A 26,910-nucleotide genomic window follows, 5' to 3' on the forward strand; every position below is an offset into this window, starting at 1 on the left:
TCGTGCTTTTCCACCCCAGACACCGCGAGAGCCCAGCCTTCTCCTGAGAGACTCCAGGGCGGCCCTCGGCCCCCGTTCCCTCGCTCCAGTGGACCCCAGGCTGGCCACCCTGCCCCCGGCACCTCCTGGAAGCCTGCTGTGTGCAGCAGAGAATAGCCCTTGGTGCTGGGCTTTGCAGACAGGGCAGAGCGCATGGTGAGGAGAGAGCCAGGCCCGGGCCGAGGGCAGGCGAGGCCTCCATCCTTCCAGGCTGCTTCCCCCTCCAGGCCTGTGCTTGGCGGTCCTTGTGTTAGAGCCCGACCTCGGTCCCCAGGGGGACCTACCGCAATCTGATGGAGGAGGAGCGATTGGACCCCCTTCCTCCTGCCCCAGCCCGGCCTGTCCCCCATCCGGGGCTGAGTCCCACCTTCCCTCTGCCTGCCTTCCTGCAAAGCAGCTTTTCTTTAAGACCCATGCCGCTTGACTGGCAGACAAAGAGCCTCAATAAGGCCACAGGCGGCAGACGGCTTATCAAGATGCACCTCTTTGCTCTGCGTCCTGGCTGTCACCTCCTTGCTGCTTTGTCATCACAGACGGCAAAACAGAACAGCTGTGCTGCACACACAGAAACCCTCCCTGGGGGGGTCATGCCCCGGGGGGGCCAGAAACTCCATCTTCCCCCTCGCCCTCCCATCCACTTGGTCCTTGAAACCCAGCTGCAGGCTGTGCTGACCTGTACGAGGGCTGCGGGGTCAGCGGGGGCCCACCTTTTAGGTACCAGCTGGGGAGCCGGTGCCCAGGGACCCTGGAGACCTGGTTACCCCTCCTGCTCACTGCAGGGCGGCCCCGGGCTGTGGGGCTAACAGGCAGCTGACGGCTGGTCAGTGAGCAACACAGCCCAGACTCTGGGCCCTGACACCCGGCTGGGCTCTTTCCTCCAGCTCATTCCTCACTCAGCCTGGCGAGGTGGACCCCTCTTCCGGGAGAGCCCCCAGTTTAGGAGAGGGGGTGAACCACCCACAGAAAGCTGCCACGCGTCCTCTGATACGGGTCAGAGGAGAAGGTCCCGCGGGCACTAGCCTGGGACGGTGCACCAGGACGTGAGTTCTGGTTGAGTTTTCAAGGAGCGGGATGTACCCCATGGGTGAGGAGAGGGTCCCAGACTCCAGGAAGGACACACTCTCCTGCAGCTGGGGGACAGGAAGCGTGTTTGGGGGCAGGTGAGGTGCGTGTGACATGGGCGTGGGGTGGGAGACAGGGAATCCCTGCTGTGTTGAACAGCGGAGCAGACAGAAGAGGGTGTGGGAGCGTCCTGAGTCAAGGGGGTCTCTCAACCTGCACCCAGGGCTGACAGTGGACCCCCCAGAAAGCAGGCAAAATGGAAAAGGGACGCCAGAAACATGCCACGTGTCCAGCTCTGGCCGGCGGCTCCTCCCCTGACTTGGTCCCTGGCTTCCTTTCCTTTGGATCAACACTTGCCTTCCCTTGGAATATCAATTTCTCCAACTCCTTTGTTCTGATTGGCTGGTAAAGACGTCTCTGAGTTCTTGATACCAGTCTCTTCCCATCCAGCCGAGAGCCAGGAGCAGAAGCCCAGGCCGGGGAGGCGGGGTGGGTTTGGCCCCCTCCTCAGGGCTCACCCCAGGGTGCTCCAGACAACCTGACCGCAGGCCCCCGGCCCAGCCTGCCTGCATTTCCCTCCCCAAATAGCCCCGGTCTGGGGTCACAAGGCTCAGTGACCTCTGCGTGACCGTGTGCCACCGGCTGTGTGGCCTGGGGCCCCTTTCCGAAGGACCACCAGACAGATGGGTCCCCGTGCACCCCTCCAGCTACCCCCTCTGGAATAAGCCGCCCCTTGACAGAGACCCGGATCAGCTTTCCCTTCCTACAGGCAGGGTGGGAGATACTGCCCCCACCTCCGAACAGGATTCAGACCCAGCTTCCTGGGGCCTTTGTCCCCTGGGTCCTGCCCCTGTGTCCCCAAAGGCAAGGGGAGGGGGGACAAAGCCAGAGGGGGCGGCAGCCAGGGCAGGGAGAGCCTGCGGAGGTGGGGAAGGAAAATAGAGGGGCCTGGTAAACAGTCCTCCTCCCGCTGGAGTTCATGGCCGCGTCTCCCCCTGAAACGGGAGCGTTTCAGGGGTGAGCGCCTCCGGTGTGTGTGCGCCCGTGTGCCCGCCTTCCGTGGGCCCGCCTTCCCGTGTGCGCGCCTGTCGCTGTCATCACGGATATTCCCCCGCTGTCACTCCGCTGCTCTCTGCTCCGCACACGCGCTCCCCCTCCCCGCCTGCCCCTCTTCACGGCTCCCGCGTCCCTCCCTCTCCTCCGCCGTGTGTTATTGACCCGGCTGCCTGCCCTGGGAGACGGCCTCAGGCGTTCCTCCCGCCGGGGCTCTGCGTGCCAGGTCCTGCTGGGGGATCAGGCTGGTACCGCTGCGCCCGCTGTCTCCTTTCTCCAGGAATCCCAGGAGGGGCTCACTGGACGGCTCAGACCGCTTGATTCAGGGCGCTCGTTGGGGTGCGGAAGGTGAGTGCCGTGCGCTGGGCAGGGGCGTGGGGGGTGCAGGGGCCAGGCTTGGGGCCCGAGCCCATCTCCGCTGGGTTCCTTGCCTACACGGACAGCTGCTTTGCCTCCTGCCTGGCGGCAGTGGCTGGGGCTGGGGCGATGCTCAGGACCGGACCCCTGGGCAGCCAAAGGACACAGGGAACTCTGACCTCCCAGTGCTGGGGACAGGAGGTGGGATTCTGCTGGGGAAGGAGGAGGAGGAGGCATTGCCAGTGCCAGATGACAGGCCCGGTGGCATAGAAACCGGTCCCTGCAGCATGGGGGGCGCCAGCCAGGAGCCCTGTGCCGCCTGCGTGCCCAGCTCGGCAGCCAGCCCCAGGGACTTGGGTGCCAGGGGAAAGGGGGCGCTGGTGACAGGGCCGGCACAGAGGACGTCTGTGTGATGGCAGGCTGGAGGGCTGGCGCCGAAGCGTGGGGAGGGACCAGGGGTGCTGACCGGCCTCTACAGGACACCCTCAGCGAGGGGCGCTGGCCTCTAGGAGGCTGTCCTTGGACAGGGGTGCAGAGGGCCCCCCCAGCTGGACCTGAGTCCCCGGCTCATATGGGGGGCGTGGCCAGGAGTGGATGCGGGAGAGGAGCCTCGGAGCCCTTCCTCCGGCCCTTCCTCGAGGCTCCAGCTCTGCCCCCAGCCCGCCCAGGCCCGGTGGGGCTGGGGTCCCCCAGCTGCACACCCTCTCTACCTACGAACAGCTCAGGAGGCCTTGGGGGGCGGGGTGGACTCAGCTTAGGGGTGGGTGGTACGTGGCCGGGGCAGGACAACACAGGATAGAGGCCGTCTGACCGGGAGTCCCAGCCTCCCCGCTCACTCTCGGGGCCCTTTGTCCTCTCCCTGAGCTGCTGTCCGCCTGTCTGGGGTGGCTGGTGGGGACACTGGCACCTGGCTGTCAGGCCGCCTGGGGCATTGCCTGGTCTGGCTCAGATTGACACCCGGCAGCTTAGCTAACTACAGGGCCGGGGGGCGGGCTGAGCGTGTGGAGATGGGCTGGGGAGCGCAGCCGGGAGGGGACCCGCGGCCGTGTCCCCCTCCACACCGGCACAGGCTCCATCCAGCTTTGCCAAGAGAGGGAGACCAGGGAAGCCAGCTGGGGGTGGCAGGAGGAGGACGAGGAGCTTCTTCAGCAACCGATCAGGTTCCTTTGAGGTTTGGCTGGAAGCTGCGCCTGGGACAAGCAAACCCTGCTCCCATTTCCAGCCCCCTAAAACTGAGGGGCACGGGGAGGGGGGTGTTTTAGGGCTGGGGTGCCTGGGGAGGCCTCCCCCCTCCTCCTACACAGATCAGGCCTCTCCACCCTGCCTGCCCGGGTCCACCTCCCGAGCCAGGCCCGCGGGCCCAAGAGCAGCTCCTGCGAGGGGTGATGGGGGCTTTTCTGTTCCACTTCCCAGAGGGTCTGGTTGGGATTGGGAATGTCTGACAAGGAAGGATGACAAGGAAACGAGGCTGCAGGAAGGCGGGCATGAGAACGGGGCACGCGTTTAAAAATGCACCAGGGGGTTTGTCTGTTCCAAGTACAAATTTAGAGATTTAAAAAAACCAGCTTCCGCGCTGCCTGAGCCGCGTGTGTTACGGGGATGCCAGGCAGGGAAGAGGTGGGAAGGGCCCGGAAGGCCAGACCGGCGGCTGCAGGTGGAGCGCGCAGCCTGGGCAGCACCTCCAGGGCTCAGCGCGGGCGCCCGCTGTCCCCCTGTCCGCTGTCCGGGTGCCTCTCAGCCCGGCTGGGTGGGCGGGAAGATGCTGCCCTTGAAGCCCCAGGCGTGGCCTCCGTCCCGGCCCTGCCTCTCGCTAGCCCGTGACCTTCACCTGTCTGCACGATGAAGGGGCGCAGAGGCCTTGTTCCGGGTTGGGGAACCTTGGCCAAAGGGAGGTCCCTGGGGAGGGGGGACACGGCAGGCCAGCAAGACGTCCCAGGGGGCAGGAGCCCCAGGTCAAGGCACAGTGGGCGCTGATGGCTGTGCGGCTTGGACGCTGACTTGGGGGGTGGACGTGACCACGCAGCACCAGAGGAAGGGCGTGGACACCAGGCCCACGTGGGTTTGCTGGAGGTTTCTGGCTGGAGACTGAGCCAACCCTGCCCGGAGGAGGAGTGGGGGGCAGAAGCACAGAGGGGTCAGGGCTCCCACCCTAAGCTGGGCGTCTGCGGGGGTGGGAGCGAGGCAGGCTGCTCCTCCCGTGGGGCAGGGAAGCTGTCCCTGCCACCCCCACCCCAGTCTCCGGGGGCTGCCGCACCCCATGCGACTCCGCAGGAGCCCGTGCGCCCTTGTGCTCCTGCTGCCCCCCCCGCGGAGCTCCCAGCCCACCTCCTCACCTCAGCGCGTCCCCCGCTCCCCAGCAAGACCCCTGCCTCCCTCTCCCCACTGCATCTGTGACGCCCCCGGGAAGAAGGCTGGCGGGGAGGGGGCGACCCGGCTTGATGACAGCACCCGCGTAGGGCGCAGAGAGGCAGCGGAAGGGCGAGGAAAGGCCGGTGGGCCGTGAAGGGCGGCACAAACCAGAGGGTGCAGCCCTCTCCCTGCTCCAGCTCCAGGAGCCTCCGCGCGCAGGCGGGTCAGGCAGAGCCGGCCTCCAGGCTTGTGAGGCCGCTGGCTGGTGGCTCTGTCGCCGGGCCGCTTGGGCCCGAGGCTGCACTCTTCCACTGCCTGCCCGGAGGCAAGTTACTACATGACCCGAGCCTCAGTGTCCCCATCCGCAGAATGGCGTTAACAGCGCTTGTAACCCCAGAGAGCCCGTACACAGGTGCTTCCCTGCGGGCATGGTTTCTCCCCATGCGGAGTCCTCCTGCAGGAGCTGTTACCGTCAGCATCCCCCATCACCGCCGCCCCCCGCTGCCCGGGCCCCGCCGTCCCCTGCCGGGGCCTCCCGGGAGGTGCCGGGGTCTGCCCTGCCAGGAGAGAAGTGACCTAGCCCAGTGCTTCTCAAACATGACCAGGTACGTGAATGGCCTGAGATCTTTCTAAGAGGCAGGTCCCGACCCAGTCGGCCTGGGCTGGGTCTAGGAAGTTCCTGGCGAGGCGGGTGCCGATAGTCCGTGGACCACGCTTGAGTAGCAGAGGGCTGGGGCGCAGAGCCCATGCTTCTATGCTGGGGGCGGGGTCACTCGGCCTGCAGCTCCTCAGCCCCATCCTCTATCCTGATTCTCTCAGCAGAGCCCAGTGAAGGAGGCTGGGGACCCCGCTGGGTCCACCCTCCTCTCTGTGTCCCTGTCCCTGGCACTGGGACAGAAATGCCCACAGGCTGTGGGGCTTGGAGCCCCGAGACCGCCACCTCATTCGTTTCCGTTGCCCGTCGTTCTCCCACCTGGGTGGGGACTTCCCTCCCAGACGGTGTGAATTTATTCCGCAGTGGCCACGCCTGCCTGAGCCGCTGTGCTCCTAGCATCCTAATGTAGGTCACCCCTTTCCTGACGAGGTAGATGCTTCTGGGGGCCGGAAGGGGTCCTGGGTTGGAGGTGGGCTGGAGGGCAGGGTGCTGGACCCCACAGCGCCTGAGGGATGCTTCTGTGGTCCCCAGGGAGCACAGGCTACATCCCCATGGACCTGGGGGGCCTTGTTCTCGTCACGTTTCTCCAGAGATCCCAGGGCGTGGGTCTGAGTGTGGAAAGGGTCCTGGGTTGAGGGTGGCCCTCGGGGGGCTTCTCTAGACCCTGCTTCTAGGCTGGAGGTCCCCCCGTGCATCTGTCTGCCCGGGGCACGCAGGAACTGCGGGAGTGATAGCATCTGAGGATGCTGGAGGGCTGCCAGCATGTGCGTGAGTGCACCCATGTGCATGTGTGTGTCAGCACGTGCCGGGCTGCACGCTCTCTGGGGGGGTGGTCTGCATCACATGCTGTGTTGGGAGCCCGTGTGTGCACCCCGCTCAGTGCACACACGTGTCTCCCCCCAGGGGCCACTGCTGGGGGACAGTCACCAGGGAGCGGGCCTCCGTCCCTGACCGGCCGTGTGACCAGGCATGCTGGTCTCCATCTCTGAGCCTGGCTGGCTGCTGACCTGCCTGACACCGTGTGGGCGCTGTGAGCTGCTGACCTGCGGGTCCTCGCTGGCGAGAGGAGTGCGGGATTTTTCCAGGGGTCGGGGCCGAGGCTCATGGAGAGGGTGGGCAGCGTCCTCAGTGATGGAGGCCTGGGAGGCTGCGTGTGAGCGCAGCCCACGGTGACCGCCATGTGATGGCTGCTGGCCTGGCACGGGCCCAGGCACAGAGAAGGAGACCCAGGTGTGAGACTGGGGGGCCAAGAAAGAGAGGTCCTGCAGACGCGCTGTAAGCCGCCGCCCCTCCCCGCGGATACAGGGCACTGACGTCTCCCTACGTCTACCTGGGGCTCAAGTCCAAGCTTGGAGTCCCCGAGACTGTCTTGCAAGATAATGTGTCCTGAATTCAGCAAATGTTAACTCTCCTCCCCTGATTAGATTGACCGTCACGGAGGACAGTGTGTTCTGGTCATCACCTTTAGAGATAAGGAAACCGAGGCCCAGAGGGTTTCCGTGGTTTGTTTAAGTTACACAGCAAGGGAGCGGCCGGCAGGGATTCGAACCCAGAGCCCTCCCTGACCTGGGAGTCTGAGCCAGGAGCCCGGGGGACCTGGCCCTGGGAGGGTAGCTGGAAAAGACCGCTCAGCTGCTCCGGGCATCTCCTCCGCCCCCAGCCAGGGCCCCGGATCCATCCTGTAGGCACGTGGGTCTGCACCCCTCGCCCCACATCTGCCCAGTGCGACTTGCTCTGCAGCCCCTGAGAGGCTGCGAGCCCCCCGGGGGGGTGAAGCCCAGAGCGACAGACAGGCCCCCCCAGCGGTCCCCCTCCCCGGCGGGCCCCCATCCTGAGCGGGCGCCCTTGCCGGGGCCCAGTTGAGGGCCCCCGGGGCTGCGGCGCTCCTGGGCTCATGGGGCCAGGAGGCTGCTTGGCAGCGGTAAGGCGGGGAGGAGACGGGAGAGGCCCCCAGTGCCTGAGGGAGACCCTGCTCAGATGCTGAGGTCCCAGCGGCTCCTCCCACCCCTCAGCTCCGCTCTGCTCTGCCATTGGCCCGTCGGGCTCCCAGAATTAAGGCGGCTGTGGGAGGGGAGCGGGAGGCTGCAGCCTGGAGCCCCCGGGTCCAGCGTGGCCACCGAGCAGGGGAGGCTGCCGGCCCATCGCTGTCCGTTCGCCACCTCGCGCTGGGCCGGCTGCAGGGGGCCCGCAGTCCCCTTTCCCGCCCCTGTGACGGGGCCCTGGAAGGGAGTGGGACCGGGACAGGGCCTGTGCCATTGGGCTGGGGCAGGGCAGGTCACCTGGGCAGGGGGAGGCCCCTCGCCCCTCGGGAAGAGGAGCCGCTCTCTGCGCTGCAGCCTCGCCCTCTCCCTCCCCTGTCCCCCGACGGCAGCGGCTGCAGCAGAGCCCCTGAGCTGATGAGGTTTATCCCCGACCTGCCAGTGGCGGAAGACAGAGCAGGGCCGCTCACCCCCCAGGAGACGGCGGAGGGCAAGCAGGGGGCTTCCGCGTGGCAAGAGCCGGGCCTGGGCCTCACCCGCGAGCCGACGCCTGCCCCTGCGCGGGGCCTGGTCTCTGCCTCCTCGGGGGCCATGGTAAGAGTGCAGTGGGGCTGGGGAGCCAGCTGGCCCTGATGATTTCCACGCCTGGGACGTGGGGGAAGCCCGGAGGAAGAGGAGGCCACGTGGCTCCAAACACATTTAGGAGATCATCCAGGGAGACAAGAAGAAGAGGCGGGGAGAGGCTGGGCGGGAGGTGAGGGGTGCGGGGCGGGGGGTGGACGGCTCCTGCCTCGCCCAGCACTGGCCTCAGCACTGTCTCCGGCCCCGGGGCTCCTGGGATGCCCGCCTGCCCCTCCACGCGCCCCCCGCTGTCGAGGGAGGCTGACGCTTCTCGGCCCCCTGGCGGCTCCTCTTCCCACCCCCCCACCCCCACCCCCGCCCAGGGAATCAGAGCCGAGACGAACAGGAGGGCAGGGTAAAGAGACACCGGGCCCCCTGCCTAACCCCGGGCCAGAGCGGCCTGACACCTGCTTCCGCTCAGCTCTCTCTCCCTCTCTCTCAGGACTGACCGAGCGGACAAGGGGATCCTCTCCCCCTCGAGGTGCAGGGCCTGACAGCGTGCAGCCACCATGCTGGCCCCGGGCAGCGGCCCCGAGCTGAGGACCTGGTTTGCCCCGCTGTGGAGGCAGATCTCTTGTGAGTGGAGGGGGGGTCGGCTTAGCGGCGATGCAGGGATGCTCTTCCCAGCTGCGGCGATGCGGGGATGCTCTTCCCAGGCGTCCATGGCCTGGGTCTGGGAAGCAGGGCCCAGTCCCCGCAGCCCTGCCCACGGTGCCGGGGGAAGAGCTGCTTCTGAGCTCTGTGGTGGGCGGGTCGGGAGCAGGGGCTCCACAGGCAGTTCTGTCCCCCCAGGTGGGTCTGCTCCTGCCCCCAGTGGCCCCAGCCCCTGCGCGTCTGGTGCTCTAATGGCAAACCTCCCTCTCCCTGCTTGGCCATCAGCTGCGTGGGCCTGGAGGCCTCTCTTAGGGCTCAGCCCCCGTAGCTCCGAGACGGAGGGAACCAGTGGGCTCTGGGGACGTGACACTGGAAGGGACCTTAGGGAGGGGGTCCAGCCCCTCCTCCTGCACATGGGGAAACCGAGGCTGCCCACTTCCCACAAGGGAACCTCGTGAGCTGTCAGGTGAAGGAAGCCCTGGGAATTCTCTTCACGAGGTAAAGGGTCAAGGCTACAGGGTAAGAGGTAAGAATGGTCTCGAGGGACGTCCCTCAGCCTGACTTCTGCCCTCGCACGGTCAGCCCTGTGACGCTGCCGCCCCAAGACACAGCGGCCTGAATTATTCACCACGCAGAGCAGCTGATCCCGAGGGACCCAGCTCCCCTTTCAACCTCCTTTTGAATCACTCAACACCTTGCAACACAGGGCTCTGTTTTCTTGTCACTAGAGCTTTTACGCCAGCCTGAATTTCTTGGAGGTGGGTGGGCAGTGACCCGTAGTTATGCTGGTCCTTTTGAGAGGGAGGCTGGATGGGTTGAATGTTTTTCTGGGGAAAGTGAGGTCTGAGGAATTCAGGTGACTTCCAGAAGGCACGGCGGGCGTAGTCTGACAGGCTGACCTGGCCGCAGACAGCTCAGACAGCGAGAGGGTCAGCGGCCCAGCAGGTGACCTCAGGTGGCCGGAAGGGCTTCCAGTTGGCGTCCATGGCCGTGCCTGTGCTCATTCCCCCCCCGAGAACAAAGACGCTCAGGTGTCAGCCTGGCAGGTGCCTCTCAGGAGTCACTGATCCTCCAGGAAAGGGGGGTACAGTCCCACCCTGTTCCTTCAGGGTCTGCCCTTTGGGACACCAGACACCAGACCCCTACTAGACACAGACTCAGGACCGTCCCCTCCAGACCCCTGGTCAGGGCAGCTGCTGCCCCTCCAGGTGGAGGCAAGCGGCCATCACTCCTCGGCTGGGCCCTTTCCTCCTGGCCCGGTGGGATCCTCCCTTCCCCTTCCACAGGGACACCCTGGGGACAGTTGGGGGCTTTGCAGCCACTCTTAGAAGGGTGGGCCACGGAACGAGCTGCCCTGCGGGACTGTTCTCTGAGCACCCGTCCCCCTGCAGCCCTGCCACAGGGGCCCTGGGCAAAACATGGGACCGTGAAAGGAATGCTGTCAACAGATCTGTCCTGCGGAAATTGGGGACAGGAGCCCAGGCTAAGGGCAAGGCGGCTGTAGAGTGAGAACAGACGTGGGACTTGCCCCGGGCCCACAACTTTCGGGGCTCACGCCCCAGCGTCCTCCACGTGGACGTGGAACTCGGCGTCTCACCCCGCCGTTTCCACAGTGGTCTCTGGGGTGGGTCCCGGGCGGGCCCGGGCTCCCCCCTCACCCTGAGTCACTGGCCCACCTTGGAGGTGGGACTCACGCAGACCAGGGAAGTGGTGGCAGGGGTCAGTGTGCCCCTTCGTGCGTGCACGCCGTCAGCCCCATGCAGCTCCAGGTGGCGGGGGGCGGCGCAGAGGGGAAGGAAGCAGAGTCGTTTTCTCTGGACAGAATCCTTCCATGGCAGTGGCCCTGGGAGAGGAACATGGGGCGGCTCTCTGACATCCTCACATCCTCTGTCGCGTCAGCGTCTGTGGTGTCAGGGCGGGGGGCAGGCTCCCGAGGGGATCCACCGTGTGGGGACCCCGGGTGCCCGGCGGTGTCCGTCCACATGGACGTGCTGCGAGGGGTTAGTTCTGTTTTTACGTGGTCAGCAAGCGCTAAGGCACCGCTCGTGGTTGGAGCAGAGGGGATCAGCGCAAGGCCGCGTGCTGGGAATTGGATGGGAGGGGAAGGCGGCGGGAGCTGGCGCCCCGCTGTCCTTCCATCCCCCGTCTGTCCCCCAGGGCTCACCTGCTGGATTGCCCTGTGCACGGCGGAGGCCCTCCCCGCCTGCCCCTTGCCCTGCACGTGTGACGGCCACGGCCTGCAGGTGGACTGCAGCGGCCGGGGCCTCACCGCGCTGCCCCCGGACCTGCCGGCCACCACCCGCACCCTCCTGCTCCTGAACAACAGGCTCAGCTTCCTGCCCGGCGGGGCCTTCGCCAGCCTGTCGGGCCTGCAGCGGCTGGACCTCTCCAACAACTTCCTGGACGGGCTGCCGCGCACCGCCTTCGGGGAGCTGGCCAACCTGACGGAGCTGCAGCTGCGCAATAACAGCCTCCGCGCCCTGGACCCCGAGCTGCTGCGGCCCCTGCCGCGCCTGCGCCACCTCGACCTGTCCCTCAACGGCCTGGCCCGGCTCCCGCCCGGCCTCTTCGACGGGCTCCCCGCCCTGCGCTCCCTGTTCCTGCGCGCCAACCGCCTGCAGAGCCTGGACCGGCGGACCTTCGAGCCCCTGGCCGGCCTGCAGCTGCTGCAGGTGGGGGACAACCCCTGGGAGTGCGACTGCCACCTGCGGGACTTCAAGCACTGGCTAGAGTGGTTCTCCTACCGAGGTGAGCACGGGTCAGGTCGGGAGGAGTGGCCCAGCCTGGCCACCGGCGGGCAGAGGGGTTCCGCGGCCCCCTCCTTCCATCCCCTCCGCTCCCAGCCGCCTTTCTCTGCCCTCTCTCCTCAGGCTGACTCTCTGTAACTTGCTCTCACTTCTGTAGGTTTCGGGATGGACTTAAACACACAGTGTCATTGTCCTCTGCCTCTAGGCTTCCCTGGCCCCGGAGGAGGAGGGATGAAACCACCCTCGCTCCTCTGAATAATGCAGCCACCTCTTAAGTACCCACAGTGTCGGGAGGGTGGAATAGAGTTCAAAGCCACAAATGCAGTCACATTTTCTTTTTGATGATGATCTCAACTCCTTCTCCCTAGAAGTTCTGTTATCAAAGCTTTTACTAAGAAGCCAAATGCTCCCCCTTTCGGTGACCTGGGAAAGTTCTAGAATGACCTTCGAAATGATTAAATGAAATGGACAACGAGGGCAAAGAAGTAAGCCTACTGGCTAAAAGCGCCAGATCTGGGTTTGCCTCGTGGCTCTGCCACTTACTAGCTGTGTGATCTTGAGAGAGTTGATTGACCTCTCTGTGGCTGTACCCTCGTCTGAGAAATGGGGCAAACAACAATATCTATCTCAGAGAACCACTGTGCAGATTAGGTAGGTAACGCATGGAAAGCGTCTGGAAAAGTACTCAGCATAAAGTGAGTCCGCAATAAAACTTACTCATTTATATGTCCACTTGCTGGTGGAAGTCATAATATTAACCGGGCTTAATTAGATACAATTTGGTGTCCAGCACGAAGTAGGGCTCCATGAATATTTGCTGAATGAGTGAATCGATGTGGAAAGAACGCTAATGCTTTCGTCAAAGTCTTACTCCTTTTGTTTCATAGTGTTTCCACAATTTAATTATTTGCATGATATTCTCACGTGTTAATTAAAAACATTTTACAAACGATAAAGTGCCATAAAATGTTAGTCACTGTGATAATTTCTCCCATTTTTGTGAGAGGAGAAATAATAACACTTGCATGGTTTCCAGTTTCCAAATATCTTACCATGTACATGACCTACTTGAACCCTAACTGCAGCTGAGATGGCCATTCTTATTGACAGCCAAGAAAATCGAGACTCATAAGCAATTAAATAAGTAAAGTGATTTGCACAAGATGACCTGGCCGGGAGGGAGTCAGCCTCAGGTTTTTGGAGCAGGGATGTAAGGTGGCCGCATCTCCACGCCCAGCCCCCGCCCGTGCAAAGGCCCTGGACACAGTTCACGGGATGTAAGCCTTGGACAGGGGTCTGGAGAGCCAGAGCGATGTGTGATCTGGAGGGGACGTCCTTGCCCCTCAGACAGTCATCGGTCATCGGGAGCTAAAGAGCACGGAGGGGGAATGTACATCTTAGGAACTTTTCACTAGTAGAGTTATTTCCCGCCACGCACTCCTCCAAAAAAATCCAGACCAAACCAAAACAAAAAACCTGGGCTCTTTTCCTCCGCACCCGGGAAAAATTGATGTCTATTGTGTGAGGAGGCTGCGGCGACGGGGCTGCAGGAGCCCAGGCACTTCCATGGGGGCCGCGCCTGCGTCTAGATCTCGGGCTGCCGGAAGAGGCCAAAAGGGGGGCGTCTGGGCAGCTCCTCCTCCTCTCGCCCCACCTGTGCTCTGCACCCTCCCCCCACCCCGGTCGCGGGGTGAGCCTGCACTGCCCGCACGCCCTCCTCTGCCCTCGGGGGTCCTCAGGGTGCCCTCCCAAGATGCCCCTGCGCTCACAGGTGCTGTGGCCGGGCTGCTGAGGGGGCCACCGCTGCCCTCAAGGAGGAAACTGCCATCCCTGGGCCCTCCTCTCCCTCTTCCAAGGAGGAGCCTTAGGAACCAAGGTCCCGCCCGCGTGGAGAAGCAGGGCCGAGGCTCTGACTTCTGTCCTTTGTGGGGGCGGGAGGAGCGCGGGGGGCGGAGTCGCTGGGGAGAACAGAGCCGGGGGTCACGGACGGCGGTCAGTGGAGAGGTCAGTTAGGAGAGGCACGGGCTGCTGTCTGGCAGGGCTCCTGGCCCCTCTTTCCTGAGCACCCGGGGCCAGCTTGACTCTGGGGAGCAGGAGAGGTGGACATGTTTGCTTCTCTATCAAATGGGATCAGGGACACTGTCCATTTTATGAGGCTTCTGCGCGGGTTAAACGCCGTGACACGTGTCCCCGCCTCCCTGTCACTGGGCGCCGTACGCCAGTCCCCCTAACCTCCCCCCTTCCTCTCCTGTCGCCGTGACTCCAGGATTGGTAGTGCTGCGGATGGAAACTCGGCCTCCCGGGCCTCGTGTGGGGACCTGGGGCTGGGGGAGGGCGTGCCGGCCTCAGCCCCCCTTTTCTCTCTCCTGATGCAGGGGGGCGCCTGGATCAGCTGACCTGCACCCTGCCCAAGGAGCTCAGGGGGAAGGACATGCGCGCGGTCCCCATGGAGATGTTCAACTACTGCTCCCAGCTGGACGGCCACAAGAGCTCAGCCGGGCTGGAGGTCCCCGGGCCGCCCTGCACCAAGGCCAGCCCGGAGCCTCCCAAGCCCAAGCCGGGCCCTGAGCCCGAGCCTGAGCCCAGCACCGCCTGCCCCCAGAAGCAGAGGCCGCGGCCCGTGAGCGTGCGGCGGGCCATCGGCACCGTGATCATCGCGGGGGTGGTCTGTGGTGTGGTCTGCATCATGATGGTGGTGGCCGCTGCCTACGGCTGCATCTACGCCTCCCTCATGGCCAAGTACCATCGGGAGCTCAAGAAGCGCCAGCCCCTGATGGGTGACCCGGAGGGCGAGCACGAGGACCGGAAGCAGATCTCCTCTGTGGCCTGAGAGCCCGGGGAGGGGCCGGGGGAGCACGCCAGCCCTGCCTCTCCCGCCCCCTTTCCACCTTCCTCCCAGCCTGCCAGCAAACGGGCCCGTGTCTCCACGGACTCCGGAGCGTCCGGAAGATACCAGTATGCTGACGCTCCTCGCTGGACCACCGACGCTCTGGACCATGGGCAGAAAAGACGTGTGTGCGAGCAAAGGCTCCTGGACCCAGCGCCCCTGTGCCCCTGCGGCTCCCGGTACAGTCACAGCCGGTGACGCCCCCCACCTTATCTGCATCCAGGGGGTGCGGAGCCGGTTTCTGCGACTCTCTTCTAAGCCAGGAAGATGTTGGGCCCAGCTCCCGATGGCTGGTACCACTGTGCATTCAGACCAGCCCAGCCATCTGGACCAGCACTTGGCAACCCAGCACCACGCCCTCGCCAAAGCCATCTGTCCCTGCATCACCAGCCACCCAGCTCCGGGTCACTAATCATTCTCACTCAAGTTCGGCATCACACACGCAGTCACATAGGGACAGAGGTCATGGGACCTCGGGGGGCAGAGCCAGGCGTCCCCCGTGGTCTCAGCCCTCGGGCCACGCAGCCTCCTGCAGCGGATGGGGAGAAACCCAAAGCCACGGCACAAGGGTTCCTGCCAGAGCCTCTCAAGAGGCCAAGGTGGTGCTGCCGGATGAGACTGCCCGTCACCATGGTAACCCGCTCACACCTCTCCTGCTGGGATTTCCAGGGACGCCTGCCCAGAGGCCTGGAAGCTGCGGCGTGTGTGGACGGTGGCCTCCCCAGAGCCCGGCCACGCACCACCGGACTCATCCTCAGCGCTGCCGTAGTACGTCCCTGCCAGGCCCCGTGGGGACCCGCACCACTCCCACTCCCACAGCCTGCGGCCCGAGAACCGTTGCTCTGCACCTCTCACTGCCATGCCCCACCCTCAGCATCTCTGGGCCCGTGACCTCAGGGCGGGGACTGGCTCCTCCTCCGTGACCCTCCTGCCAGCATATACCAAACAGACCCCAGGAGCAGGGAAAGGACCCCCCCGTTCTGCTCAGAGGTCTCAGTAATGGGGTCCTTTTTCCAGCGTTCTGTCAGCTCAGTCTGGCTTCCCAGAGACCTCGTGGCACCTGGACTGGGGCCCAAACCAGAGCAAGGGCCCAGGGGCCCATCTGCTCGTTACCTGTAACCCCCCCCCACAAAGGGACAGAGGCTGGGGGTGGGCGTGGGAGGGGGCAGTGCAGGGTGGGGTCCACCGGTCCCCTTTCCGAGGTCTGCCCTCCTGGGGAGTGTGATCCCGGTGAGTCCTGGGCCTCCCTCTGCCGGACATCAGCCTCCCCGCTGCTTACGGAGGGTCAGGTGCCAGCAGGCCGGTTTCTGGCTCTGCAACGGCCGGGAGTCTAGGGAGTGGCCCGGGGGAGGCCGTCAGAACATGGTCTGAGGCAGGACAGGGGTGGGGGGGGCTGGGTGCAGGCTGCCCACCGGGCTGGCCTGCAGTCTTCCTTCTTTTGGGGTGCCAGCCAACACCAGACCTGGGGATTTTCTAAAGGGAGTCAGGGAAGGCTGGACGTTGTCAGTGGTGGTGTCTTCAGCCTAAGACAGAAGATTTTTAAAGGCAAAATTATATTTCTGGTTTGTTGTTTCAGATGACCAATAAAGACTGTATTTTCCTATCTACTTCCTGGTTTCCTTGGGCGGGAGGGGACGCAGGAGCCAGGAGCCGGGATGGTGGCTCCTGCCCCCTGACCTCCCCAGATAGGTGCACAGAGTGTCCCCAGGCCCCTAAGGAGGACGGCAGCTCCCGACCGAGGCCTGGCCTTGGGGCGCCCCTGGAAGGGCAGCGGGGGAGCGCGAAGCCCCGGGCCTGCTCCCAGCCCTGCTCCGAGCGAGCCTGCCCTGCGGTCAAGGGCAGACGGCCACGGGGTAGGAGGCGCGCCTTGGCCCTGGGGACCCTGCTGCCTGCCGGGAGGGGCAGCTCCCCGAGAGCAGTTTAGGGGACTAGGTTTCACCAGCCTTGGAGGGGTGTCGCTGGGTTTGCAGGACGAGCCCCGTTTAATGTCCTGTGCTTTTGAGGCTGACGTACAGACGACCCCTCCTCAGGGCTCAGCAGGCGCGGTATCAGAATTATGGACCGGAGGGCTGGGGCGGGGGCGGGGGAGGAGTGAGCGGACGGCAAGGCCTCCGGCTGTTCGCCCACCTGAGGCCCGCGTGCCCCACCTCGCCTGACTGGCCGGGCCTGGGCTACACGGGTCACAGTCTTCAGACCAAGATGGGATTCTCTTCTAGCCAGGAGCCCTCCCTGGGGTGACACCCCAGCGAGCCAGGAGCTAACCCCGGGGAGACGGGAACCAGCAGGTCCCTGTTCCAGGAGTTCGGCTGGACCCCCTCCTGGGTGGGGGTAACTGGGGAGAGGTGCCCTCCTGCGGCCCTGACTGGTACAGCGGAGCTGGGAGACCAGGCCCCTTGGGGGCAGAGCCCCGCCTGCACAGCCTGCACGGGTGTGGGGGACGCACAGATGCACTGTTCTGAGTGCGCCCCGCGGTCTGAAGGCTGGGCCGTGCGCACGCGGGCGGAACTCCAAGGAGGGGAGCCATCAGGCAGCTCCAGACAGCAGGCCCTCTGCACAGAGGCCGCTGGGCTGGGGAAACACACTTGCAGGTTGTGGCACCACCATGACACTTGGCAATGTTTCCCAAGCGGGGCCTGGAGGGCACAGAGACCTGAAAGTGGATCCTGATCTAAACAGTAGAGTCCTAGAAATGTTGTGTGAACCATTGAGAAATACCTGCTTAGAGGTTAAACGACGCCTCCTCATGCATCTGCCTGGCCCTTGGCTGTCCCCCTAGCTGCCCTTCCTCCTTCTCCCCAGCCCAGGGCACAAACATCGAATGTGCAGCCTGTCCGTCACAGAACACACGAGGAAAGGAACTGCCAGCACAGCACACGCAGGCTAGCTGGTCCAGGGTCAGGGAGGCTGAGCCACAGGCTAGGAGGAGGAAATTACAAAAGGAGACTGAAAAAAAATAATTGAAGCATAAAGGTCTCCAGTGCCTCATCCCTGTCCTATCCCATCCGTGCCCCCCGAGCGTCAGAGCGATTGTCTGCAGTGAGTTAAACCAGAGGCACCCGGACACGGTTTCCATGGCAACCCCTCCTGGCTCTAATGCAGCGCTGAGTTAAAAATGATGTCAAATAATTGGAGAGTGCAGGGGAGCGCAGCCAGCAGGCTGACCCCGCGTGCCTTCTATTTGCTGGGCTTTCGGGTGTGCGGGAGCTGAGAAGGCCACGTCATGGAGGGAGCGGGGGCTACGGGACAGTCTTTAGGGTCTGGGATTAGCAGGCCAGGCGAAGGACAGAAAGGCGGCTGGGAAGGCACGGGTCCCCCCAAAGTGCCCGGCGGCGCAGCCTCAGGACCCGTGACACACGTGTTTCCAAACGAGGCTCCGAGCAACCAGACCAAACCCTTCCCTCCCTCATCCATCCCAGCGTGGACGGCCGTGCCCTTGCTGGGGCGGGCGGACAAAGGGGCAGCCTGCCTGCTGGGCCGCTCCTCCCTGCCCTTTGCCCTGCACTCAGCCTGGGGGAGAAGACACGAGGGGCCCGCTCGCCTGCCCCTGGCAGCTGCGGGGTCCCCCACAATGCAGGCGCCCGACCCCAGTGCCCAGGATGGCTGAGAGCTGTGAGGAAATCACAGCTTCTCAGAACACGGTGGGATCTGAGACGCGGAGACCGAGGGCAGGATCCTCAGGGCTCTCAGACGAGTGGGCAGAGGTGCCAAGGCCCTTCTAGGCTCCAAAAAGCTACAAAGCCGGGGCAGCTCGTGAGGCTCCCCGGGTACTCTCATGGCTTCTGTGGCCAATTGCAACAAAGGGTCGTGATCCTGGGCCTTCAAGAGAGGCGATCTGAGCTTAAATTCTAGCTTCATTGACTATTAGCTGTGGGACTTTGGGCAAATAACATTTCTGGGCCTCAGTTTCCTCATCTGTAAAATGGAGCCAAACCAGGTCACCCCAGGGCTGGATGAGAACGTGCACGGGAGCACTGGACTCACGTACAGGCTCGGACTTCAGCGTCTGAGTCACAAGCCCACTCCTCCCCTCAGTGGGCAGTGGAGGCGGAAGCGACGCGAAGAGGGTGGGAAGGAGGTCTGGGCAGTCTCTGTCCTGTGTGACCTTGAGCAGATCTCTCAACCTCTCTGGGCTTCAGTTTACCGCATGAATTCTGTTAGATCTAAGGCCTCACAGCTGTATAAACAAAATGGCTCAGGAAGACTCCGCCTCCCCTCAGCCCCACATTTCATCTGGGAAAACATACAGACTGTGGCCCCGCAAACCACACGCAGGGCCGCCTCCATCACTTGTGCCTCGTTCTCGACTCGGACTCACAACTGCCCGGCCTCACGGCCCAGGGGCAGCTCCTACCTGCAGCGATGGCTGTCTTGTTGTCCATGGTCACGGCTACAGCTGTGCTCACGGTCACCACCATCGGCTTGCCTGCATTTTCTGGGGGAAAAATTGTCCACTCACTTTCTCCGCGCCTGAGGAGGAGCCGGGGTGGTGGTGTGGGCTGGGAAGCCCAGTAAACAGCAGGCTAGGACATTCCCTGAGCGAGCGAGGGGCTGCCCGGGAGGTTGCCTGCTACCACCACCTCGGGTCTTTGCGGAGCACCTCGTGCTTGCCTCCGATGTGCTGGCTGCCGCCCACCTCTCCATGCAGCTCCGAAGCTGCCAGGTCAGTGTGTGGTGGCCCCTGGCCGCCTGGACAGCACCGCACCATCTGGTCCCTGATGCTGCGGGCCTGCTCTGTCTCAGGGCCGCAAAGCTATCTGCATGCAGCTGCCCCACTGGAGCTAGGGGACCCTGCGGGGCCCCACCCAGGAGACTTGCGTGGCGTCAAGGGGCCCTTTCGAGCAGGGGACGGGCTGCGCTCCTGGACGCAGTGCTGGCTGACCCTGCGTTGTCCTTCATCAGTTACATGAGTCAAGGTGACAATGACAGCCCCTTCGGGAAGCCAGACGCCAGGGCTGCGATGGGCACATAAGGCTGGCTGGCATCTGACACGTCCGAGGTGCCCTGTGAATCCTGGTGGCCTGCATGCCACTGCCCGGCTGGTCGCTGCATGTCCGGGACACAGCCAGGCTCCGGGACCTGCCTGGAGGTACTTCCCCACCTCTTAGGAGAGCCAGGCCGCCAGGCGCAGAATTCAGGTGGCAGCTTCAGCTCTGCATCAGCACAGAGCTTTCTGGCTCTGAAGGGGCGCGGACGAGTGCATGCCCATGGCTTCTGGATTTTACAGCCCTGGAAAAGGCACTCTTGTCTACGGATCAAGTGCGTCACTAAAAACCCCGAGAAAGGGGCACAGTTTTACCACGTGCTCGCTTATTAGAATGTCTTTACATCAAACGTTGCTTGAAACCAACAGGTCGTGAGATTCTTACAGTGTCAGTTGTAGTGAAACTTAAATCCACCACCGGTTTCTTGTATCTGCTGTTTTGCCAGGATTACCCATCCCACCTCGCTGGAACCAAGGATCTCACAGAAATCAGAAATTACTCTGATTCTAGGAACTGACACGATGTAAGGTCGCCCTTGGCTCTAGGAATTGGCCATGACGAAGACACAAGAGACCACAACAGCCGCAGAAGCTGGCTTCCCCACCTTGCTTCTAGAAATGTCTGGAAGATCCTGATGGGGTGACCCCTGCGCCGTTCCCAGCCGCAAGCTGCTTTCAGGACAGACCCGTTGTGTGTGCTCCACGGGCTCAGAGGAGACACCCAAGCGAAGGTGTGGGGCGCTAATGACGCGGTTTCTGTGGATATCAGGGATCTCAGGGCCTGCGTCACCGGGCACCCGGGTGAATGAGCCGGCTACCAGGTGGTAGGGGGACAGGCCCAGGGGCTGGCCCAGGAAGCAGGGCTGTGGATGCAGGGGCACCAGGCCTGAGCCGTCGGGGCTTCGCCGAGACTCTGCTCTGTGCTGGCAGGTTTCTCAGCACCGACTGCAAAAGGCAGCTCCGCGTGGGCAGAGCTCGCCCACCGGGCCCAGGCGGAGGGCTGCAGTCAGCCTGGGCAGGCGGGGCCCTCCCCTCACCCTGCAGCCGCCCCTCCACCTCCTCAGGGTTACCCCCCCATTAAAATTGTCGGTTTCTCCCTTTGGGGGAGGATGGGAGTGTGCAGGGTCCCCCCGCCCGGCCCCCAGCCGCCCCTCCTCATCTCGCTCTCTGCTCCCGCCCACCACCCTCCTGCCCCCGCCCCAGAGAGCCCCCGGCAGCCCGCAGGCCCATCCCGGCGACACTGGGGCAGGAGGGAGCCCGTCACCGTGGAGGAGTGCAGGGCCTCACCCCAGAACCCCCCGGGACCCCGTGGGCCCTCCTGTTCCGGGTGGCGCCGGAAGGGGAAGCTGCCTCTGTGGTTCCGCTGCCGGTGCGGGAAGGGGCCCCTCGCGGGCGCGCCCTGGGGTCGCAGCACACAGTGAAGTGCGGAGAGACCCCCGGTGTCCCCCCGCTGTGTGGTCCGGGCGAGCCACAGCACTCTCTGAACCCCAGACTCTCCCTGTGTAAGAAGAGGGCGCGCACACGGGATGAGCGGCACGTGGAGAAGCGTTCTGTAAAGCACGTCAGCGACACGCCGGGCGGAGGATGCAGAGGTAGGGCATCCAGAGGGCAGGTGCTGCCTGCAGCCGCGGGCGGGGCCCCGGGGCCTGGGCCTCCCCAGCCGGCAGCTCAGCTCGGGGAGGTTCCCGTCGGGCGGCTTGAGGGTGGTTTTGGTGGCGGCGGTGGCAGGAGGCTATTGGCGGACGGGCGGCCTGGAGGGAGGACACGGCTTCATCCCAAGTCGGCACCCGGCCGCCCTCTTCCCCACGTCTCCCCTCCTCACCCCCAACCTTGGCTCGCTCGGCCAGGACGACGAGGATACCTGCAGGCCCCCTCACCCCACGGTGCTGAGGTCAGGACCCCCAGACGTGACTCTGGGACCCTCTCTGGGCCGTGGTCACTTCAAGTGCGAATTGAGAGGGTGAGGCTTTGCAGCTCCAAGGTCCTTTGTGTCCTAAACGTTGTGTGGCTTTCTCGGCGCTCTGTTAAGGCCACTCACCGTTTCCTGTTCGGGTTATTTCTCAGCGTGGGGGCCGGGCTGGGAGTTGGGGGCTCCAGCTCTGAGCCCCCCTGGCCCTTGGACTAGCAGGCCTGTGCTGGCTGGGTGCCTGAGGCCCCATCAGCCATCACCTCACGCCCTGCAGCCCCCAGAGGCCTGGCGGCCGGGAGGTGCCCCGTTATTACCAGGAGCTGCCGGGGAGCAGGCCAGGGCTCAGCCACCCTCCTGGGATGTAGTCTGTTCCAGACAGCAGAGCAGCCCCCCACAGAATAAAGTCTGTTCCTTTCATGGTTTGAGCAACTCTCAGAAACACTCAGATGTTTGGAAATACAAGACTCTCCAGAGACCAACTGTCCCAATGTCCTCCTATGCGGAATTTGGGCTAGAATCCAGCTCTTCCTGACTTTCGGGTCAAACCCCTTTCCTTTGTTACGGTTGAACTTTTTTTTTTTTTTTTTTAAATCAATTGTGTTTTTTTTTTAATTTTATTTATTTATTTATTTATTTATGTTTGGCTGTGTTGGGTCTTCGTTTCTGTGCGAGGGCTTTCTCTAGTTGCGGCAAGCGGGGGCCACTCTCCATCGCGGTGCACGGGCCTCTCACTATCGCGGCCTCTCTTGTTGCGGAGCACAGGCTCCAGACGCACAGGCTCAGGAGTTGTGGCTCACGGGCCTAGTCGCTCCGTGGCATGTGGGATCTTCCCAGACCAGGGCTCGAACCCGTGTCCCCTGCATTGGCAGGCAGATTCTTAACCACTGCACCACCAGGGAAGCCCACGGTTGAACTTTTAAACTGCATCGTTGATTGCCGGCCAGGGAATGAAATGATCCACCCAGGGTGCAGGTGGAGGCCAGCGGGGTGAGGGGACGCCGAGGTCTGGACGTTCGGTGCTGTATCTCGTTGCGGTTTCCCACCCCAAGCGCGGCGGGAGGAGGGATGCCCTGGCCCCTTGCCCTGGAGCTTGGGGTGTGGATTACCTGGTCCCTCTGCCGAGTAGAGGTTGAAGACCATGCTGCCCGGAGGCTGCTCGGCGGCCTGGCGGTACCACAGAGGGAAGCGGTCCAGGGTGAACATGCTGGCCTCGTCCGCCGGCGTCAGGAACCTCCTGCAAGGAGAAGGCTCTGGCACCTCCCCCAGATCCAGGAGCACGGTATTCCCTATCTCCTCGTTCCTACGAGGTCAACTTGGCTGGGCCAGGGGAGCGACTCCCCTCTGCCTTGGTGGGGTTGCAGAAGAAAAGATTAACCCCTGAATGGGTGTTGCCACAGAGGATGCTCCCCAGCAGTTCCTGCCTTTTCCAGAATCAAATGCTGGTGCATCTGAGGGCACATCGTAGGAAGAGTGGAGGGCCTGTGTGATGAAAGAGCCTTTCCACCTTTCTGTACACTCCTTGCCTGCAGGGTTTATTTCTTTGGGGTACAGCCTAATTTCTCTTTGTCAAGCTGATTAGCATGTCTACAGGAGGGAACTGTATAGTCATAGTGGGGCATAAATTCCCCCAAATGGTTACTGCAACAGCTACTGCCACAGGCAGTAGAGTCTTCTTTTGGGGGGCAGCTCTACCTTGCTAATTATGGTTTTGCACTGCTGGGCTCAGCCCGCCGACAGAAGGGAGTTTTGGCCCAGAGCAGACTGGGAGGGAAGCAGGGAGAATCTAGTAGGGATTAAAAGAGTGACTGTGGATAACCTGCAGGTGGACAACTGAGGTTTGATTCTGGGCGTGCTTGGCTCAGGGCTCTCAGAAGCCCACCTGCCTGGCTGCATTGTCCTGGGCTGCACCGACGCCAGGGGCCAGGCAAGGGGAGCCCCCTGGAGGTGTGCAGTGCACACGCAGCCGTTCGTGGGGCTGGTTCATGACTCAGGAGGGTCTGTCTCTACCGACTTCCCTCCTCCGTTCTCGGAAGCCTTTTGGAGAGGGTGCAGGGGTATCCGAGACCCTCCCCTCACACTGCCCGGTGTGGTCCCTGGTCCAGCCTGGGCCACAGGAAGACGTGGATGTACGTTTTTCCTACTGGGGGAGGAAGTTTAAGGGGATGAGGGTGCTGAGCTTGGGGAGGAAAGTTCCCAGGTGGCTCGAGGCCTTCGGGCGAGTCTGCAGTTCTCCCACTGGATCTGGTCCACCTGGGTCACCTGTCGTGTCTCTAACCGGCGGAGGAAGGGCTGGCCAGGCAGGATGCTTCCTGGGTTTCCACCTCTCAGGGAGGGAGTGGGGAGGGTGAGGGCCACTTAATGCCTCTTCCTAGAAGCCTCTGCTTCCTGGAAATGGCGGGTCTGTCTTGGAGTCCGTGAGGAAGACCCCCCCCCCGGATGGCGCCCTCTTGGGGCCGTGGGTGGGCAGGAGGCAAGGACACTGGGGTCAGGTCTGTGCAGGAGACCTCTTGGCTGTTCCCCCCAGGTGCCCGGCGGGCCCACCTACTTGAGTCTCGTGGTCTGCAGAGTGGCAGGTGGCTTCGCTCCCCTACCCACAGCACGCTCCCCCGGGCACCCCCTTTGCTGCAGTGCCGGGTGGGACACCCTGGTGGGCTGGTCCCGGGTGGCTTTGCTGGGAGCGGGGCTTCTCAGCCTCAGCACCGCTGATGTTTTGGGCCCGGCAACCGCTGGGGGGCGTCCGGTGCACTGTGGGCTGTGCAGCAGCATCCCTGACCTCTACCCACTGGATGCCAGTAGCAACCCCCTGCCCTCCCCCACTTGTGACGTCCAGAACTGTCTCCAGGGTGGGGGGCAGAATCACCCCCATCTGAGAATTTCGGGCTTGGGGGAGGGGAAAGTTGTCGACGAAGGACGGGCGCGGCCGGAAGATTCAGCCCATCGCTCAGAGATCTGTCCCGGCGGGAAGACCGCATCTGGTTCCCCTCTTGGGAGTGAATGGGGATGAGCCCAGGATGGGACCAAGCCTGACTGGAAGGGGTGCTTCTCCGGCTGTCCCAGTCTGTAAACCCGAACCCTTCCTCCCCCCGTACTCTTGGAGTCCAGCACAGGTCTGCCCGCAAACCACAGGGGCACCCCAGGGACCCCGCTCCCTGGCCTCCGGCAGGACTCACTTGTCAGAGACCTTCTCGGAGCCCACGAACAGGCTGCTTCTGAGGAGGCCGGCCCGGGTGCCCAGGAAGGCCATGTCCACCACATGCTCGGACCCACTGCGGGCAGACAGAGCAGAAGTCATCACCGCGGGCCCGGGGAGGAGGGATGGGGGGGCCGGGGGGACCTGCAGGCCTCTCCCAGCGCCGGGCCCTCCGACTGGGGTGGGTGGGGGCAGGTGGGTTGGTCTCTCGGGGGGATGCTGCACGCTGGCCGTCCGCTGTGAGCATCCCTGGGCTGCACCTGCCCTCGTTCGTGGGTCCCCTGGGCCTCTGCCCCTCTGCGTGCATGCAGCTTTGCGGGGAGTTAGCTCTGGAAGACAGAAGGAACCCAGGAAGAGAGATTTTGTCCCGGGACCTAAGGAAAGTAACTCCTTGTGACCAGCACACACTTAGTACCTCGCCATGTGAAGCCCTTTTCAAATGTTTGCCTGATTCCTGAGATGGGGAAGGAGAAGACTGTCCACATCCACCAAGAGGAGTCTGGGCAGACCTCACGCCTTTGCCAACAAGACTTGGGAGAGCCCGCGGGCTGGAGGGCGCTGATCCTTCTCACGGTCCCCGAGCGGCCCTGTGAGGACCATGACCCACCCGGGAGAGTCACCTTTTTTGAAATTTCAACCTTAATGAGGTATAACGGACATAAAACTGTAAGATAGTTGAAGCGTACATTATGGTGATTTGATACAGGTACACATTGTGAGAGGATTCCCTCCATTGCGGGTGCGCGTGTGTGCACACGGTGCGTGCATGTGAACATTTAAGTTCTACTCCCTTAGCTAATCTCAGTTACACAATCAAGTGTTCCAACTAGAATCACCAGCCTCAGGCCTTACTCATTTTACAGCTGGAAGTCCGTGCCCTTCACCAGCCTCTCCCCATGTATCCCACCACCAGCCCCAGAAACCATTTTTCTACTCCATGTTTCTATGAGTTGCACTTTTTTTTTTAGGTCCCACATATAAATGATACCGCGCAGTATTCATCTTTTTCTGTCTGACTTATTTCACTTAACATAATGCCCTCTAGGTTCATCCATGTTGTTGCAAATGGCAGGATTTTCTTCTTTTTAAAGGCTGAGTAATATTCCGTTGAATATACACACCACACCTTCTTTATCCATTCATCCATCAGTGGACACTTGGGTTGTTTCCATATCTTGGCTACTGTGAATAATGCTGCAGTGAACAGGAGGGTACAGATATCTCTTCAATAGTCTGCTTTTGTTTTCTTTGGATAAACACCCAGAAGTGGGATTGCTGGGTCATGATAGTTCTATTTTTAATTTTTTGAGGAATCTCCATACGGTTTTCCATAGTGTCAAAATCAGTTTACATTCCCACCAACAGTGCACAAGTGTTCCCCTTTCTCCACATCCTCGCCAACACTTGTCATTGCTTGTCTTTTTGATAATAGTCATTCCAACAGGTATAAAATGACATCTCACGGTGGTTTTTGTGTTTTTTTTAAAATTTATTTTTGGCTGTGTTGGGTCTTCGTTGCTGCACACAGGCTTTCTCTAGTTGTGGAGAGCAGGGGCTACTCTTTGTTGCGGTGCACGGGCTTCTCCTTGCCGTGGCTTCTCTTGTTGCGGAGCATGGGCTCTAGGCACGCAGGCCTCAGTAGTTGTGGCTCACGGGCTCTAGAGTGCAGGTTCAGTAGTTGTGGTACACAGGCTTAGTTGCTCCGCGGCATGTGGGATCTTCCTGGACCAGGGCTCAAACCCGTGTCCCCTGCATTGGCAGGCAGATTCTTAACCACTGCGCCACGAGGGAAGTTCCTCACTGTGGTTTTGACTTGCATTTCCTTCATGATTAGTGATGTTTAGCACCTTTTCATGTCCCTATTGGCCATTTGTAGATCTTCTTTGGAAAAATGTCTATTCAGTTCCTCTGCCCTTAAAAAAAAATCAGATTGTTGTGTTGCTAATGAGTTGTGTGAGTTCTTTTATATATAGTGGATATTAACCCCCTGTCAGATATATGATTTGCAAATACATCCTTTTGCATGTGGCTGTCCAGTTTCCCCAACACCATTTATTGCATAAACTATCCTTTCCCCATTGTATATTCTTGATTCCTTTGCTGTAATTAATTGACCATATCTACCTGGGTTTATTTCTGACTATTCTGTTCCATTGATCTATGTTTTTGTTTTTCCAATAACATACTGTTTTGATTACTGTGGCTTTGCAATATAGTTTGAAATCAAGGCACACGACGCCTACAGCTCTATTCTTTTTCTCAAGATTGTTTTGGCTATTCAGGGTCTTTTGTGGTTCCATACAAATTTTAGGATTGGTTTTTCTATTTCTGTGAAAAAATACTATTGGAATTTTGATAGAGGTTGCATTGAATCTGTAGATGGCTTTGGGTAGTATGGCTATCTTAACAATATTAATTATTTCAATCCAATTGACATTCAATTTCTTTTATCAATGTCTTATAGTTTCCAGTGTATAAATCTTTCAA

The 26,910-nt window shown here is 62.0% G+C and overlaps 2 protein-coding genes across 2 annotated transcripts in view; one reads left to right on the top strand and one right to left on the bottom strand.

The window, feature by feature from the left end:
• Positions 1-26,910, bottom strand: part of CACNA2D4 (calcium voltage-gated channel auxiliary subunit alpha2delta 4) — an 84,358-nt gene that overhangs the window by 12,258 nt on the left and 45,190 nt on the right. The window contains exons 26-28 of the mRNA XM_061206696.1: positions 24,404-24,499; positions 22,340-22,467; positions 18,695-18,775 (exon numbers count right to left, since the gene is read on the bottom strand). Coding sequence (XP_061062679.1) covers positions 18,695-18,775; positions 22,340-22,467; positions 24,404-24,499 — 305 coding nt within the window. The remainder of the gene's footprint in view (positions 1-18,694; positions 18,776-22,339; positions 22,468-24,403; positions 24,500-26,910) is intronic.
• LRTM2 (leucine rich repeats and transmembrane domains 2) lies at positions 8,625-14,419 on the top strand. Its single transcript, XM_061204696.1, has 3 exons — positions 8,625-8,691; positions 10,867-11,457; positions 13,832-14,419. Exons 1-3 carry the CDS (start codon positions 8,625-8,627, stop codon positions 14,284-14,286), a joined length of 1,113 nt encoding a protein of 370 aa, XP_061060679.1. The 3' UTR covers positions 14,287-14,419.

Source organism: Eubalaena glacialis, chromosome 11, assembly GCF_028564815.1.
Source record: "Eubalaena glacialis isolate mEubGla1 chromosome 11, mEubGla1.1.hap2.+ XY, whole genome shotgun sequence".
Taxonomy (NCBI): Eukaryota; Metazoa; Chordata; class Mammalia; order Artiodactyla; family Balaenidae; genus Eubalaena; species Eubalaena glacialis.